Raw genomic sequence first — 16,256 nt, forward strand, 5'->3', positions numbered from 1 at the left:
CATGGTCACAACCCTTTCTTTCTCCTCCTTCCCTCTCTCTCCTCCGTGTCATGGTGTTTTTCAAAGGAATTGCTATAATTATTGAGCCTGCTATTCCTGTAAAAGGCTTGTCTGCATGTCTTCTTTAGCGGAAGCTAAGTTCCTTAAATATTCTTAAAGACAAATTTTCCTTGATGTGTATTCCTTCTCTGACAGTTAACCTTGCTTCGCAGTCATGATATCCAGTTATCCTTTTGCATGTCTTAAAAAAGGGAGGATGACAGAAACTGCTTATGGTTTCCTTTTATTTTTTTTTTTATCAATCCTTCCCTAGTTTTGCTTCGGGGTGTCAGAAGTCCTACCTCTGATGTGTTGCAGCTTGGCTACAGTGAAGTGATAACCTTGTTGCAGTTTGATCTCTCTCTTGCTACTGTCTTTCTACTGCAAGACAGTAGCAAGAGAGAAGTCAGACGTTTTAACAAGAGAGAAGTCAGACATCCTGTTCTCCTTTTCCATGTCTTAAAAAAAGGGGTGGGTGACAGAAACTTCTTATGGTGCTTTTTTTTTTTACCAATCCTTCCCTAGTTTTGCTTCGGGGTCTCAGAAGTCCTACCTCTGTTGTGTTGCAGCTTGGCTACAGTGTGGTAATAGCCTTGTTGCGGTCTGACTTCTCTCTTGCAACCGTCTTGCAGTTTCCAGACAGACGGGGTCTGTTTGGAAACTATCAAGATGAGAATAAAGGTAGAGACAGACCGGCACGGACTCCCATGTGGCGTTTGTGGTCGCGTCGCATTATCACCTTCAAATTATATTTTTGCACTTACAAGCGTATCTCGATGAGTTCATTGCAAACCCTACAGCATCGCTAAATACTAAATTAATGAGCTTACCATAACCAAATGTTAGCTTGAAAATTCAAAGTAATTATAGAGAAAGGTAGAAATATAAACTGCAGCACTGTCTTACACATTTTGTTAAATGATCCAAACATGTCGTCGATGGTTGTTTATCAAATGTTTTTGCTTACAACATTGTTAGAGGTGGATGGTGGCTGGAGTGAGTGGAACTCCTGGAGTAACTGTACCAAGGCAGTTGGTGGTATACAAACAAGAAAGAGAGAATGCACCAATCCGGAACCAGCATATGGTGGGAAACACTGCGATGGGACCGGTGCACTCCTGAGAGGATGTAGCAACATGTCCAGTTGCCTTGAAGGTAACATAAAAATTGCAGCTTTTTTAATTTCAGTGGCTAAAAACTTCTTTGTTAAAACAAAAATAAACAAATACAGGAATAACAGTTAGAACAAAAACAAATGAACGGAACTTCTGAGTTTGAACTTTAATCACATAATTATCCAGGCCAAGTATGTGAAATGCACAAATTATTAAGAATCATTATAAGCCAGAAATCCTTCATAATTGCAAACTCTGTACATATACGGAATACACCATGCTCTTTTCGAAAGAGCAGTTAATTTAGCGTTAACAACTGAGTTGAAAACGTAAATTGGCCACCATAAAGAGTAAAAAAGCTGACATTTCGAGCGTTAGCCCTTCGTCAGAGCGGTTTGAGGAATTGTGGGTTGTTTGTGGCTTTATATGCAGCATGACGTCTAGACATCAAAATTTCAATTGACGACAACGATTTATGCACTAGTGTTTACTACAAACCTACAGATTCACACAGTTACTTGTTGTATTTATCTTCACATCTATCGCACGTTAAGAATTCCATACCCTTTTCACAGTTTCTCAGACTTCGTTGTTTATGTAGTGACGACTCTAATTTTTCCGACAGTTTTTCGATAAACGTGGCTATCCTGTTTCTGTCGTTCAAGCGGGCCATCACCGTGCCCAACAAATTGATCGACAGTCAGCACCACAAACGACTGAGAAGGAAAACACTGCGGACTGCATTCCATTCACTCTCACATTTCACCCTCACAACCACGCGGTTAAATCTATCATTTTTAAAAACTTTAAATTACTCCAACACGATTCAAAGACTGATACTATCTTGTCGCAACCCCACTTATTTCATTCAAACGTGACAAAAACATAGGTAACTTTTTGGTCAGATGTTCATCTCAAACCAATGACCAATCTGGAACTTTCAAATGCGCTCAATCACGATGCAAAACTTGTCCTTTCATTCATAACGTAGAGAAAATATCAAGACCCAAGAGATCAATTTAGATCACTGATCACTTTACGTGTACCTCCACCAACGTCATTTACTGCATAACTTGCACTTATTGCAATAAGTTATACATTGGTGAAACAATTAGACGAATAGGTGACCGATTCCGAGAACACCTTCGCGACGTGGAAAGAAATGACAAGGACGCATCCAAACCAGTCGCTGAACACTTAAATCTCCCTAATCATTCTAAACAACATATGGCAGTCTGCGGCCTTTTCTTACATCTAGGCAGTTTGGGAAGTCGCAAAATACTAGAACAAAAATTTATATTCCAAATCGGCACTCTTAATCCCAACGGTGTCCACGAGCGCTTTTCATTCAACTAATTTATTCCTGTTTTCTCGTCACCATATTCCCACCAATAGCGTAGCTCCATTTGCCGCATATAAACCCACACGCAACCGACCATTCCTCCAATCGCTCTAATGAGGGGCTAGAGCTCTAAACGTCAGCTATTTTATTCTTGGCCAATTACGGTGGTCAATTTACGTTTTCAACTCAGTCGTTAACACTAAATTACCTGCTCTACTCTCCCACCGACGCAGCACCACAGTTTCCTTAGAAACTTACCCCCTTTATTAATTTGACAAGAAACATACTTAATAATGCGAGGGTCTCAGATATTAAGTAACGTTTTGGCATTGACCTTCTGGTAAAGAAAATCAAGTTAGCTACACAGGAAATTCTTCCACCACAAAACTGAAAAGAAATTTTTCAACAATGTTAGGACCTCTGTTACTGGGTAATTATATGGGAAAATCATCATCATCACAAGAATTTACACAAGCTGAAATAGCCCACGCTGTTTATTTTTATCCTTATTTATCAGTTTTTTTTGTTGAATATTTTGAAGGATTTCCCCTGCGTTTTGAAACAAAGGGGAACCCATCTGTCGGTACAATGGAGATATTCTCAAATAGCAGCTGGCAATCGCTTTGTACCAGTCAATGGGATGAAGCAGATACAAATTCAGTCTGCATGGCCATGGGCTACTATAACAACGGTGTTTATGCTAATGGCACATGGTACGCAGAACGTGGCAATGCGTCAATGTCCACTCACTACAACTGTACAATTCCGACCACATGTCAAAAGAACGTGGTAAAGAAACAACAAGTCTGCGAAGGTAATTATGAACTGCACTCATGTAATATCCACATGATTTCCAAAGATGGTAACTTGATAGATTTACTCACACTCCAGAGATGAAAACTTTCCCGAGAACAATGATTGTTCGTCTTCGGGTATCTTTTTGGTTCTAAAAAGGTATCTAACGCTAAAAATTGTTTCTACGGTTTACATCCTAAGACGTTTGCGCAGTCATGCATTTGAGTTTCATGAACTTCACAACCTCCAAACCCTCCATTAAGTTTCCTTGAAACTATTGTATCCTTCTGGTTTCCCTTTTCTCTCCCTTTCGTGCAATTGGGGAATTTCACAATTTTTTACTCTACTTATACTGAACTAAACGTCTTTTTCTCGATTTTTCCTTGAGAAATGCTTTAAAAATGTTGTTCTAGCTTAAAATATAAATCACCCCATTGTGTTCTCTGAAAGTAAACGTTTTAAGCCGGCTAAGAAAACACGTCTTAAATGTTCTAAAATTTTTCCCAAAAAATCTGGTTTGTCTTATTTTAGGGTAAATGATACGTTTTACAATTTGAAGCACAGTCACGAAGCAATGTAAAAGAGGTCCGTCGGAAACATCGCAGCAGGGAAACTATGAAAACATCGTGATTCACATCTGACAACAAACGATAATTTGCACCTAGAATTTCACTTACACAAACACTTAGACTGGCATGAACTATTCATCATTTTGTGATTTATAGGCATTCTTGTTTCTTGATAATAAGTGTTTTCCATTCTTATAAATTCGACTTTTTGTTATTTCATAAGTTCCTGTTCGCTTGAAAGGCGCAAATGTGGAGTATGGAGGAAGAGTGGAAGTATTTTACAAGGGGAAATGGGCGAAGATATGCAGGAATGAATGGGATTTCAATGATGTCAAAGTTATTTGTCGTCAACTTGGCTTTGAAGAGGCTTTGGCGGAATTTATTGGGTCAGAAGTAAAGGATGAGGGAATACCTTTTGCAATGTCTGATGTCTCTTGCACTGGAGAGGAGTCAGAACTTGCATCATGCGATCGCGTTGATGGAAAGTTAAATATTCCACTTCAATGTCAATCGGATGGCGAGGGTTCTCAAGCGTTGTGTCAACCAAGTAAGCAACTAAATGTTTAGGCCTGACTAGTGATTCCGGTTTTCGTGGTTGTCTTTTTCTTCTCCTTGACCTTCTAAAGTGGAGGAAAATCAGAGTAAATTGAGATACACAGATGACCAGAAGACCATTTCTAAAAACATTCTGGTTAAGTACGACTCGCGGACAAGCATATATCTGTTCGCAGATTTTACGCTTTAGATAGCGACATGACTTTGACTGGGGATGACATGACTTAGTTCAGGGTAACATGAATTGGCTTAAAATGACTTAGATGATTTCGATTTCTTCAACTTAGTTAATAATATAAATTTGCCTCCGTAAAGAGTTTCAGAGCTGAAATTCAAACGTTAGCCCTTCTTCAGAGCGGGTGCTATACTTCCCCACAGACGCAGCACCACAGTTTCTTAAGAAATTTACCCTTCTTATAGATGATTCAGTTTGGTCTTGAGGTGGAATAACGTTCAACAAGAAGGTAATATGACTGCTTATAAGATTATCTGACTTCAGTTAAGGGTTACCTATTTTTTTAATGGGTTTCATAACTTCTTTGGATGCAATATTATTCTGTTCAAAGGTTACATTACTTTAATAACGGCTAGTATGATTTTGTTTCGAGTAATGTAACTTAGTTTTGAGTACGACAAAGTTCAAAACAAAAAAATTTTTACTCATTTTGACAACATCTAAATTGAACCTTTTTTTTTTTTTTTGCAGAGAACAAGAAAGTGTTGAAAAGAGATGAACTCTATTTTGAGATTGGTAGCACAGAAAGGCTTCATTGTTCTATACACAATAACACCAATCATGCTAGATGGGTCATTAATGGGCGAAAGCTTGAAATAAAAAACTCTTCTTCTCAAAGGATCAGGGCTGAAGACAATGGCGATCTGTTCATTGTTGGTGTGAAACTGTCTGATGGAGGAATATATGAATGCCAGAGATTGGAACATGTTCAATATTACATTGTCTATATTAATGGTATGAAAACACATCTTTTTATCTTGTAGAAAAAGGCTTAACACGCAGGACAATGTCATGTAAGACAAGTACACTTCTGACCTTTCAAAAGTGTAGATCTAATATTAGTGCTTTTCATTACTCCTTTCAACAGCAAGATTTTCTGAGAAGACGTTGGACCAACAAACTTTAACTGCGTACACGTCTGGCATTATAAGCTGTAGTGCTGATGGAACACCAAGTCCACAGATTTCTTGGAGTAAGCAAGGAGGAAAGTCCTTGGATCCGATACGATTCACTCAAGTATCCAACGGCAGCCTGCGTATTGGTTATGTAAAGCCTGAAGACGATGGAACATTCACCTGTACCATGAAACAAACTAAAGGACCACAGAGGGTCACAAGCAAATATAAAAACATACGAGTGTCAGTTAGAAGTGAGTGACCAATGAGATAATATATAGAAAGTCATAATATCAGTTCTTCAAATGTGATTAATTTCATTTACTCAATTTCAAAACCTTTTCGCTGTTCATATCCGCAGCCATGTGAGGCGACATTTTATCGTGAATACGTTTGTTGATTTTAGTTGTCTGAAAGTAGGGTGCCATGTTAAAAAATTATACTTACGTTATTTGTCAACAGTGTAGTTTCCTCGTCATAACTCTAAGTAAGTCCCCTTTGATGAAGTTTATAGTTTCTTTTCAAACTGATAATGTGCTTAAATCGACTTCGGTTGGTCGTGGTGACAAATTCACTTTCTGAATGCAGTATAATCGTTTGTCTCGCCATGAAGTCACTTTGGATATGGATCGCGACTTTTTGACTGAATATTGTGTCTTCGTACTATAAGGTCGGTAGATATGCATGACCTTATGAAACTCTCTGTCCAGATCCTTCGCTGGTAGGATATCGATTGCTCCTATAACTCTCTATGTGGAGATCAGCAATAACGGCGGAGACCATACTCCCCATGCATGGTTGCGCCTTCTGTCTTTCGTAAATTTGTCCGAGATCATAGGAGTATGTAGACCTCAATACGAAGTTCGAAAGGTCCGAGATCTGAGAAACGATTATACTTCATATAAGGCGCTAGTGTCATTATCAAATTTTCGTTTATTTACGGTGTCTAATGTGATCAGTGTAAATGATACTGGAATACCTCCTATTTTCCAAGGACATGTCATTTATTTACCTCTTAGTTCGACCAGAAGTGGTTATTTCTGGAGCACGCAATCTCATCATAGAAGGAAACAGTGTGAACTTGACGTGTGAAGTTGTGGCGGGTCGCCCTGAACCTCAGATCACCTGGCTCAAGAATAATACATTGCAAGGAAATAGTTTGTCTCTCTTCTTTCCCGAGATAACAAAGGAGAACGAAGGGCTTTACACTTGTAAGGCAGAGAATGCAGCAGGCTTTTTCAACAAAGACGTTAACATTTCTGTAAAGGGTGTGTTCGTAAAGCTCACAACCGTATTATAAATCAATCATGCATCTGATAGGTCTACGGAGTGCGGAACAATAGTCAGTGGGCCCGACTCTACATTAAGGGGTCTGGGTCTGAGCTAAGGGTAAGGTGATTGCAGAAAACTATCAGAAAAATGAAAAAAATGCAAGGGCTTTCAGCTATTACCTGCGACTGGTCCACCAGTGAGGACCAGGTCCTGAATGAATAATTTTCCAGACCGCCTCATTAGTTATTTATTGCGAAGAACTGGAAAATCTTCACAATTGCTCCTTTGTTCCCGCTCTAAAAACTTGATGATTTCATGGTTAAATTATTAATATAACCTGACTGACATGGCTTTTGGAAGCATTTTATTTCATTTTCATCATGTTCTTCTTCTTCATTTTAATTTTTATTTATTCTTTTTATTATTTTGTTTTCTTTTTGCGAGCGGGGGGGGGGGGGGGGGTTGGGGTGGCTTCTAATTTTGTAATTTGTGTTTACATGCTTACTTTGCAGTTCCACCCCGTGTTAGTAACGAGTTCAGAAATCTCACCATTGCATTTAACTCCACATTTACAAAAGAGTGTTATTTGAGAGGAGATCCACCAGTATCTGTCAACTGGACCAAAGATGGAGTGCTAATTAGTAGAAACAACACCCTGGTTATAAGACAAGCGACGCTTAAAGATAAAGGCAATTATGAATGTACTGCTAAAAATGATTATGGTGAAGCAAAAACTTCCTTCTGGATCGATGTGACAGGTAAACTCTATATTGCTGTTTACGTCATTTATCAAACTTGTAACTTAACAAAGCGTTTGTTTTTAAAGTTTAAGCCAAATTTAAATAGACCTATTTTTTCTCTCTTTTCATCCATTTCCTTTAAAATATCGAAGACCAAGGAACTAAGGAGTCATGATGTTATGATAAATTTTCATTAGTGAAACAATAAATGTAACTTGGAAAAAAGATGGAGACTCACCACCCGAAAGAGCAAAGATTAATACACGATTCGATGACAAAAAGAGTTAACTTGCTATGACTGAAGTTGTGAAGGAGGACAGTGGTGTGTATTTTTGCGAGGCACGTAACAAGATCGGTTTTGTTGCTCGTTCCTTTGTTAAAATAAACTTCAAAGGTAAGCTGGTGTTACCGTTGTGTCTTAAAAAACATACGACTTTACCGATTAAAATATATATTTGCAAATAGATTAAAACTATTTTTCACTTAAAGACGAAACAAATATGGGTCACCTTACCCATTTACATGAAATTACTTTGCATCGCTCTGTGAAATTCAGGTATTTCGTCTTTAAGAACAGGTGTAAATCATGAGTTAAACAGTATGCCAAGCTATTCCAAAGCTATTCCAAACAACCGGAATTTTATAAGTACTTTTACGACCGTCGAGATTTTTCTAATGGCCACATATTTATCTGACACAATTAGCTAAGCAAGTGCCACGAGCTATGCAAAGTTTCAACACTTTGTGGTATTACATTGGTGGATCAGTGGCGGCAGCGATTGTCATTTTGCTAATTGCCTGGTATTTCTGCAAGCGTCGGACAGGTGACGTCCATTTTCTGTGTTATTTCAGATTTCTTTGTTTCAAGTAAAAGAAGGAAATGTTTAATCTTATTTGACAAGTCTACTAACGGGGGGGGGGGGGTGGGAAACACTGAGCATATAGTCTAGGAGTAGAGATATTTTTATAAGAATTACTCGCGTGCCGCCAAAAAATGCTAATTGCAGAGTTTTTCACATATGTATATGGTATCATCATTATCATTTCCATTATTTTTAACGGTGTTTTGAAATATCACGTCCCTCTTAATAAGTGCAAATTCAAATTATGCTGCCATTACACAGAAATTTGATTAGAAAATTCGATTTAATCAATTAATGCAAAGTTTTACCTTCTTTATGCCCTTTAACTCATTATTTGGAGTTGCAGCTATGGCTCTGTAAGTCAACCATTTTATCTTTTATTCATCAAATTCATCCCGAAAAAAAAATTCCCCATTGCATGATGACGATAACAAAAATCATATCGCAGTGACTTTACTTTTATCGTGCTTATGATGCATTATTAACATTTATCAAGTGTTGTTAGAATCAGCTTCATTAGTTCCTTTGTTTAATTTTTTATATCTCGTTATTATCTTCCATCTATTTTCGGTTAGATTTATCCATAGATTTAGTACTTTAAAAAAATTGAAATGCACGTACAATTTTCTGATTTAAAACCAATTGTTTCTCGTTTGCTTTCAACTTCATCCGATCGACAAAGTGTATTTAAATAACAATAATTACTAATATGTTTTGTTATAATTTTTGTTCTTGGTTTAGTAAAAACATTGTTTTCTCACTATCGGCAGGAGAGATTATCTCGCCAATCATGTTATCCTTGCAAATCAATCTTTTACCCTCTGATTTCTCTTTTCTTTTTATCACTTTTCTTTGTTTTGAACCTGAAAGTATACAATGTTGACTTCCTATATTTAGTCCTGACCAAGAGCAGGCAATTAAGATGGAGCCAGATAAAGATGAATGCAAAGGCAGATGCGTGGGAGGTTGCAGTTGACCGTGTCCTGCTACAAGAGGTCATTGGACGAGGGGCGTTCGGAGCCGTGTGGAGAGCTCTCCTGAGTTCACCAAATGGACAACCTGGAAATCGGACGGTGGCTGCTAAGTGTTTCACGCGTAAGCCTCCTTCAATTTGTTCTATTATACATATGTTGATCTCAGGGGTGGTTACAAAAATGTTTCATTTGGGGAGAGAGGGGGAGGGAAGGGGTGATCCAAAATTACTTCTCGACCAACGCACACCCCCCTCTTCTTCACTCAAGGTTACGCGCGGGAAAAAAAAAAGGTGGGAAAGGAGCAAACAAACAAAAAAATAATCAACTAGTTTGGTCGTAAAAGTGGTCCTGCAATAATTCTTGTTTCCAACAAGTAGTGTAACAGGTTACAGGCATGGGTTAGAAGGGGGTTAGTATGGGTTAGTATCCGCAACACTCCCGCCCGGGGGGGGGAAGGAATGTTGCGGATACGCTGAATCCTCCCCCTCTTTTTTCCTTTGGACCAATTCCCCTCTTACTAGTGACCGATTATCCCGGGTTGAAGTTGGCAGTCTAACAGACTGACTACACGGTGCTTTTCGCTGGCAAAAGACATTTACCGAACAAAAGATGTGAAGCATCTGCAGTGATTGGGGTAATAACAGAGTCACCTTGCAATAATGGCGGGCTATCGATGTTGTCTGATATTCTTGGCTTGGCTACTTATCACAATTGTCCTACACTCTCTAAAAACCTAACCGTGGTTTCGATAAGACGTCCTGCAGAATCGCTGTGTCGACGGGTTTGGATATTAAGCAGTATCCAACACGAAATTCTGGTCTGACTCGGAGGTTCCTACGTGAAGCACTTGTGCCGCCAACTTTGAAATGTATGGCCGCACTGAAATTTGCAAATATCAAAATGTCTGCGCAACTTACATGGTTCTGTTAGCAAGAGATATACAGGAGAATCCAGGGCCGGTGATGGATGCTTGTGCTGTTTGCACTAAAGGATGCCGAAAGAATCAGATGGCGATACAATGCAATTCATGCGAGAAGTGGTTTCATGCTAAGTTCACAGTATGAAGAGAACGGAATATGATAAACTTTGCGAACCTTCTCTGGCTTGGGAATGCATAACTTGTTTATCACCTGGCTTTGATACACCGGTCCGCAAGTCACATGAAACAACTAACACAGGAGTAAAAGAAGGAAAGCCCAGTGTAAGGATAAATAAAGATCTTCATGCAAATCTTAAGAAGAGAGGAATGAAATTTGCTCATGTAAATATTGCAACTTTGCCGGGACACTATGCCGACGCCGAAGTACTAAAGGAGAAAGCAGCATCTGATGTGTTTGTGGTAACAGAATCGCGTCTGGATTGTACATTGCTCGATATTAAGATATGTCCTTCGGTTATACTTGCTACAGAAAAGATAGAAATCGAAATGGAAGTGGTTGCGCCGTTTTTGTAAGGAGCAAATGGCCAAGCAAGCGGAGAAGTGACTTAGAATCTGACTGTTTAGAAATGTTATGCGTAGAAATATGTCCAGAAAAGGCGAAGAACACGATATTTGCTGTGATGTATAAACCACCAAGTATGAATCAAGAGAAATTTATCTTAGGCCTGGAACAGGAGTTTCTCGCTAAATTGGACGACGAAATGGTAAAGGATTTGATAATTATGGGAGATTTCAACGCGGATGTTATTGCCCTGAAACCATGCAAATATACCAGAAAATTAATGCAAACGACTCGTCTCCATGGTCTGAGTCAACTCGTCAAAGAGCCCACGCGCGTGACGGAATTCACAAGTACGGCAATTGATCTTGTGTTTGTTAATAACACTCACCGTATTGTCTCGCATGGAGTCCAGGAATTCGGAGCAAGTGATCATTCTGTTACTTTCGTAGTAAAGAAAGCCGGAGTTTGCAAAGCTCACTTGGAAATCCGCGACGTAAGATCTTTTAAACATTACAATAAGAACCATTTTCGGAGAGACATTGCTAGCGTTCCCTGGAGTGTTATAGAGTCTTTTGACGATATTAATGATGCTGTAGTCGCCTGGAATAATCTTTTTGTTGATGTTGCAAACCAGCATGCTCCTTTAAAGAGAATTAGAACAAAACATGCGTCTAAACTTTGGATCACTAATGATCTTAAAGAACTGATGGCTGAAAGAGACTATGCATTAAGAGTTGCGAAGAGATCTGGCAATCAGGAACAGTGGAATGAGTATCGTAGATTGAAAAACTTTACGAACAGAAAGATAAAATCAGCGGAGGCATTGCACTACAAAAATCTAATTGAGTCAGCTGAGAATCCTAAGGACATGTGGCGCTCGCTAACTCCTTGATTGGTTCTAATAACCAGAGGGCTCTCCCTTTTCTAGTACATGACGGGAAACGTTTAGTATCGGAGCCAAAAAGCGTAGCAACAAAATTCAACAAGTTTTTTGCTGCCATTGGCAGCAAAGTTGCTGGTCGATTGCGCCCTGTGAGTAAGGACGCATGGAAGAAATATGAAACAGTGAAAGAAGCAAACAAGCAGAGTGATATCAAATCCACCTTGGACTTTCAACGGGTTGAACAGAACACTGTTCAAAGCATTTTGCATTCTTTGAAAGTTAATAAGGCAGCTGGACTTGCAGAATTCCAGCAAGGCTGCTAAATCACCTATCTTGTGAACAAATCAATTAGCGATGGTATTGTCCCTGATCTGTGGAAAGTTGCACGCGTTACTCCTTTATACAAGTCTGATGATAAACTGCAAGTTGAGAACTATCGGCCTATCTCTGTGCGCCAGTATTGAGTAAAGTCGTAGAAAGAGTGGTGCATTCCCAGTTGAATGCCCATCTACATCAGCTAGATTTTCTGTATCAACACCAGTATGGCTTTAGGCGTGGGCATAGCACTGAACAAGCTATCACACAATTGAACAACTGGGTTCTTCAATCTATGGACAAAGGTAAAGTAACTGGTCTACTGTTTGTCGATGTCTCCAAGGCGTTTGACTCTCTGAACCACAAAGTGCTACTACGCAATCTCGAGCATGTAGGACTGTCTGAAAGACCTTTTAGATGGTTCAGATCATATCTTGCTCATAGACAGCAGTGTTTTGATAAACGGAGAATTATCAGAGCCACATACCATCACACTTGGTGTGCCACAAGGTAGCATTTTGGGTCCCTTGCTATTTAATATGTACATTAATAGCCTGCCAAACGCTGTTAAAGAGACCCGGATGATTTTGTAAGCAGATGATGCTGTTCTCTTTTGTGACGCATCAACACTTCAAGAACTTCAAATTGCTCTGGAACGTGAATTCACTGAAATCAGTAACTGGTACACTGATAACAGGTTGACTATAAATGTCAAGAAGACCAAATTTATGCTGGCAGGCAGTAAAAGGATGCTATCCTTATTTGAAGACTTTGAGTTGCAACCAAATGGTACACAAATCAATCGCGTGCAGTCATTCAAATATCTGGGAGTAACAACGGATGCAAAATGGAGCTGGAAGCCACATATCAGCAATTTACTAAAGAAACTAGGTCATCGTCTTTCTTTGTTTAATCGCATATTTCATATGTTAGACAATAGAACTCGCATAGCCTTCTACAATGGGCTAGTGCTGCCACACCTAGACTATGCCGACACAGTGTGGGGAGATCAACCAGGTCTAAAATCAGAAATGGAAAAATTGCAAAGTTTTCAGAACAAATTTGCGAAGAAAATTAAATTAGGCAAGATGTCTTCTTCAGAAGCTCTGAAGTGTCTGAATTGGCTCCCTCTGGCTGGAAGACGTCTATTTCATCGTTGTACCACCGTAGAAAATGCAATCAACGGAGACATTCCGCAACATTTTGAAAGTTTTAAATCGACGTTGAGAAGTTCGCATGGCTACAACACTAGAAATAGCTACTTACCTAGACTGCCTAAACCTAAAACGGAATTCGGAAAGAGGGTGTCCTACTTCCGTTTTACAAATGACTGGATGTCCCTCCCAGTATTTTTAAGAAGGCCAATGCCATGCACAATTTTTAAGGAAAACCTTACAAGATTCTTAATGAATAAATATTTTAAATAATGGATAAAATTTTTTAGATATACGCCGTATATTTTATATTTTAGACCTCCCTGAAAACCACGTGTTTACGTGACGGGCGCTTCCTCCTCAAAGATTGTTTATTATTATTATTATTATTATTATTATTATTATTATTATTATTATGATGGTAAAACTAAAGAAAGAAAGAGGTATTGGTAGGATTTAAACCGCAACTGGTTCCGATTCGGCCTTTATACTCACAGTCAACTTAACCGTGGCCGAGGTCAGTGAGTTGAGCAATCTGCTAGCTGCGAAAATTATCATCCAAACGGTTATAAGAAGATGCGAGATTTGTAACTCTGCCGGATTCTTTCTGGCTTGAACTTGCATGGAACAAATGTATTAATCAGAATGTGTCTCTATCAATGTATACTTTTGTTGTAGCCACTGCTGGAGAGGAAGGAAGGAAATGTTTGATGAGAGAAATTGAGCTGGGGAAACTTATAGGTGAAAACGTTTCGCCAAACATTGTAAAGTTCATGGGCTGCGTTACGAATGAAAGTAAGTACTAAGCGTACAGCATCTTTTTTAGGTATGTGTTATTAACGATACTACAAATGCTGAATGAACCTCTTAGGACCTCTTAACATGAGTTCCGTAACTAGGATGTTGATGGAGCCAAGTTTGTCTTTTTCTTGGTGGCAACCACACTGTTTTTCTTTGAGAGCATGTATCCATCAACAGTTCATCAAGATCCGGTCGGATAGCTTTAAATCTCGTTAACGGGGCCAGCCAGCTTTCTCCCTTTAACCTATAGTAAGTTTTTGAAAGTAAATTCTGATGAAGGTAGATCCTAAAACAATGAGTCCTTCTTTTAAGCTAAACTGCTCTATGAAGAAAGCCATCAGCAATTTTATATTTGATATACAGTAAGGAGCCTTGACATGGGGTTTATTTGCTTTTTCTTTTGTTTTACGTCACTCAAGCTCACCCCATACTCATCATGGAGTACTTGCCATGTGGTGATCTACTTGGCTACCTGAGAAAATGCCGAGGAGTGAGGGATCGGTACTATCTTGGCGAGGGAAGAGCTCAGGATTTGACCAACTACGATCTCGTGTTGTTTGCCAAACAAATCGCCGCCGGCATGGTGTTCCTTGGAACGCGAGGGGTAAGTGGAATACTTGTCACGTGTCAACTCTAACTCAGAAAAATCTTTCAGAGATTTAAACTTTTTATTTTTCAATAGCTCGGATCTTGGCCAACATTTATGAGAGCTTTTGAATTAGATAAACCTCTTTGTTGACATTAGCAGGTCACTGCAGATGTCAAAAAAAAAAAAAAAAAAATGAGCCAAAAGACATGAGAATAAGATTCATAATAATTCGGTTGCTCAGCCTAAAAAGATCCCAGCTATTCTTATCTGGGATGGTATAAAATTAAGCCTGAAAAAAATTCCATGCACCCGTCAAAGATCGAGAATGCGCTGATGGTTTGTTTTGGCTATTCGCGTGTAGTGTAAATAATCTGCGCCGTATATATATAGAAAAACCTTATTGCAACACTTAAAAAATTAAACAAAGAGAAAAATGAAACTCCCCAGAAATCTGTAAAAGGAAACAAAGGTAAAGGGAAAACCATCTTACTGATCTTTTTCTTTTTTGGAATACAACGGGTCCTCTGTTGCTTTACCATTTCCAAATTTTATTTCATTATCATAATTATTGTGATTATTAGCACAGTTATTACTATTATCGTTATCATTGTTATCGTTGTAGTTATTTTCGTTGTTACAAAAAATGCATTTTTTTTCTGGTAAAGAAAGTAGAAATCTTGGTTTTGTCAGCATTAAATCATTACATAGGGCTGCCTTAGTTTTAGCTCTTTTATCATTCGAACATCCTCAAACATTTGATTTAGCGGCGTACTATATAAACCTATCGTTTCCTACCTTTTACATTCTGGCTCCTTATCTTCTGATAGATCATCCATCGTGATCTGGCGGCTCGAAACATTCTCCTCGATAACAACTATGTTTGCAAAGTGACGGACTTTGGTATGGCATATCAAAGCTTCAAGTATGGCCATGGAAATGCTAAAAAGGTAGAAAACACTTTTTTGGTTGCTTTAGTGCGGGGTTTTCTGGAAACAAGTTGTATGCGTCAGCATATTCTCTGCATAAAGTAAATTTACCTCGACTACCAACAGGGTTTCATAGTTCACTTTTACTTACAAGAAAGAAGCAAAACAAACAGAGATAGAAATTAACAGAATCGGTACTTTGGCCCGGACATCGGGATTGTCAATTTCACAAGCGTTTTTTGTGGAAAGTCTCGTGAAAGGAGTTACGTTTTCTGTTTCCGTGACATTTTGACGAAGGCTAACATTGGATTGACTTATTAGGGAACGACAAATGTAGCTTTCTTTTCACATTTTAAAATGTTTACGTTATGTAGCTTCATATTTTGTCAAAGATGGTTTTGAAAAAAAATGTACATATGCTTTGTACGGCAAACATTTACTGGTTGTTTTTCCAGGGATGTTTGCCAATCAAATGGACTGCACCAGAGATTCTGCTTGGAGAACTTGCTGGACTTTCCACCTTGAGTGATGTGTATGTATAGATATGCATATTAATCCACCAAACTAACGAACTTATTACCTTTGGATTTTTCTATATCATTTCACGTCCAAAATTCACTCAGCGATTAACTGTAGAATTTCTGATATGCTCTCGTCAGGTGGTCCTATGGAATCGTTCTGTATGAGATAGTTACCCTTGGTAAGCCAAGTTATGTTCAATCAATATGTTTAACACTTAGAATAGAAATGT

At 38.7% G+C, this 16,256-nt stretch overlaps 1 protein-coding gene across 1 annotated transcript in view; it reads left to right on the forward strand.

Annotated features, from left to right (window-relative positions):
• The window catches only part of LOC113680901 (fibroblast growth factor receptor 3-like), a 41,589-nt gene that overhangs the window by 19,877 nt on the left and 5,456 nt on the right, over nucleotides 1-16,256 (forward strand). The window contains exons 3-16 of the mRNA XM_089207598.1: nucleotides 1,018-1,194; nucleotides 3,038-3,310; nucleotides 4,084-4,407; nucleotides 5,122-5,385; nucleotides 5,519-5,800; nucleotides 6,566-6,814; nucleotides 7,331-7,576; nucleotides 8,263-8,382; nucleotides 9,319-9,516; nucleotides 13,868-13,984; nucleotides 14,410-14,594; nucleotides 15,407-15,526; nucleotides 15,961-16,037; nucleotides 16,165-16,205. Of these exons, the coding sequence (XP_089063724.1) occupies nucleotides 1,018-1,194; nucleotides 3,038-3,310; nucleotides 4,084-4,407; nucleotides 5,122-5,385; nucleotides 5,519-5,800; nucleotides 6,566-6,814; nucleotides 7,331-7,576; nucleotides 8,263-8,382; nucleotides 9,319-9,516; nucleotides 13,868-13,984; nucleotides 14,410-14,594; nucleotides 15,407-15,526; nucleotides 15,961-16,037; nucleotides 16,165-16,205 (2,673 nt within the window). The remainder of the gene's footprint in view (nucleotides 1-1,017; nucleotides 1,195-3,037; nucleotides 3,311-4,083; nucleotides 4,408-5,121; nucleotides 5,386-5,518; nucleotides 5,801-6,565; nucleotides 6,815-7,330; nucleotides 7,577-8,262; nucleotides 8,383-9,318; nucleotides 9,517-13,867; nucleotides 13,985-14,409; nucleotides 14,595-15,406; nucleotides 15,527-15,960; nucleotides 16,038-16,164; nucleotides 16,206-16,256) is intronic.

The sequence above is a fragment of the Pocillopora damicornis genome, chromosome 5 (genome assembly GCF_964200805.1).
Source record: "Pocillopora damicornis chromosome 5, jaPocDami1.2, whole genome shotgun sequence".
NCBI lineage: Eukaryota > Metazoa > Cnidaria > Anthozoa > Scleractinia > Pocilloporidae > Pocillopora > Pocillopora damicornis.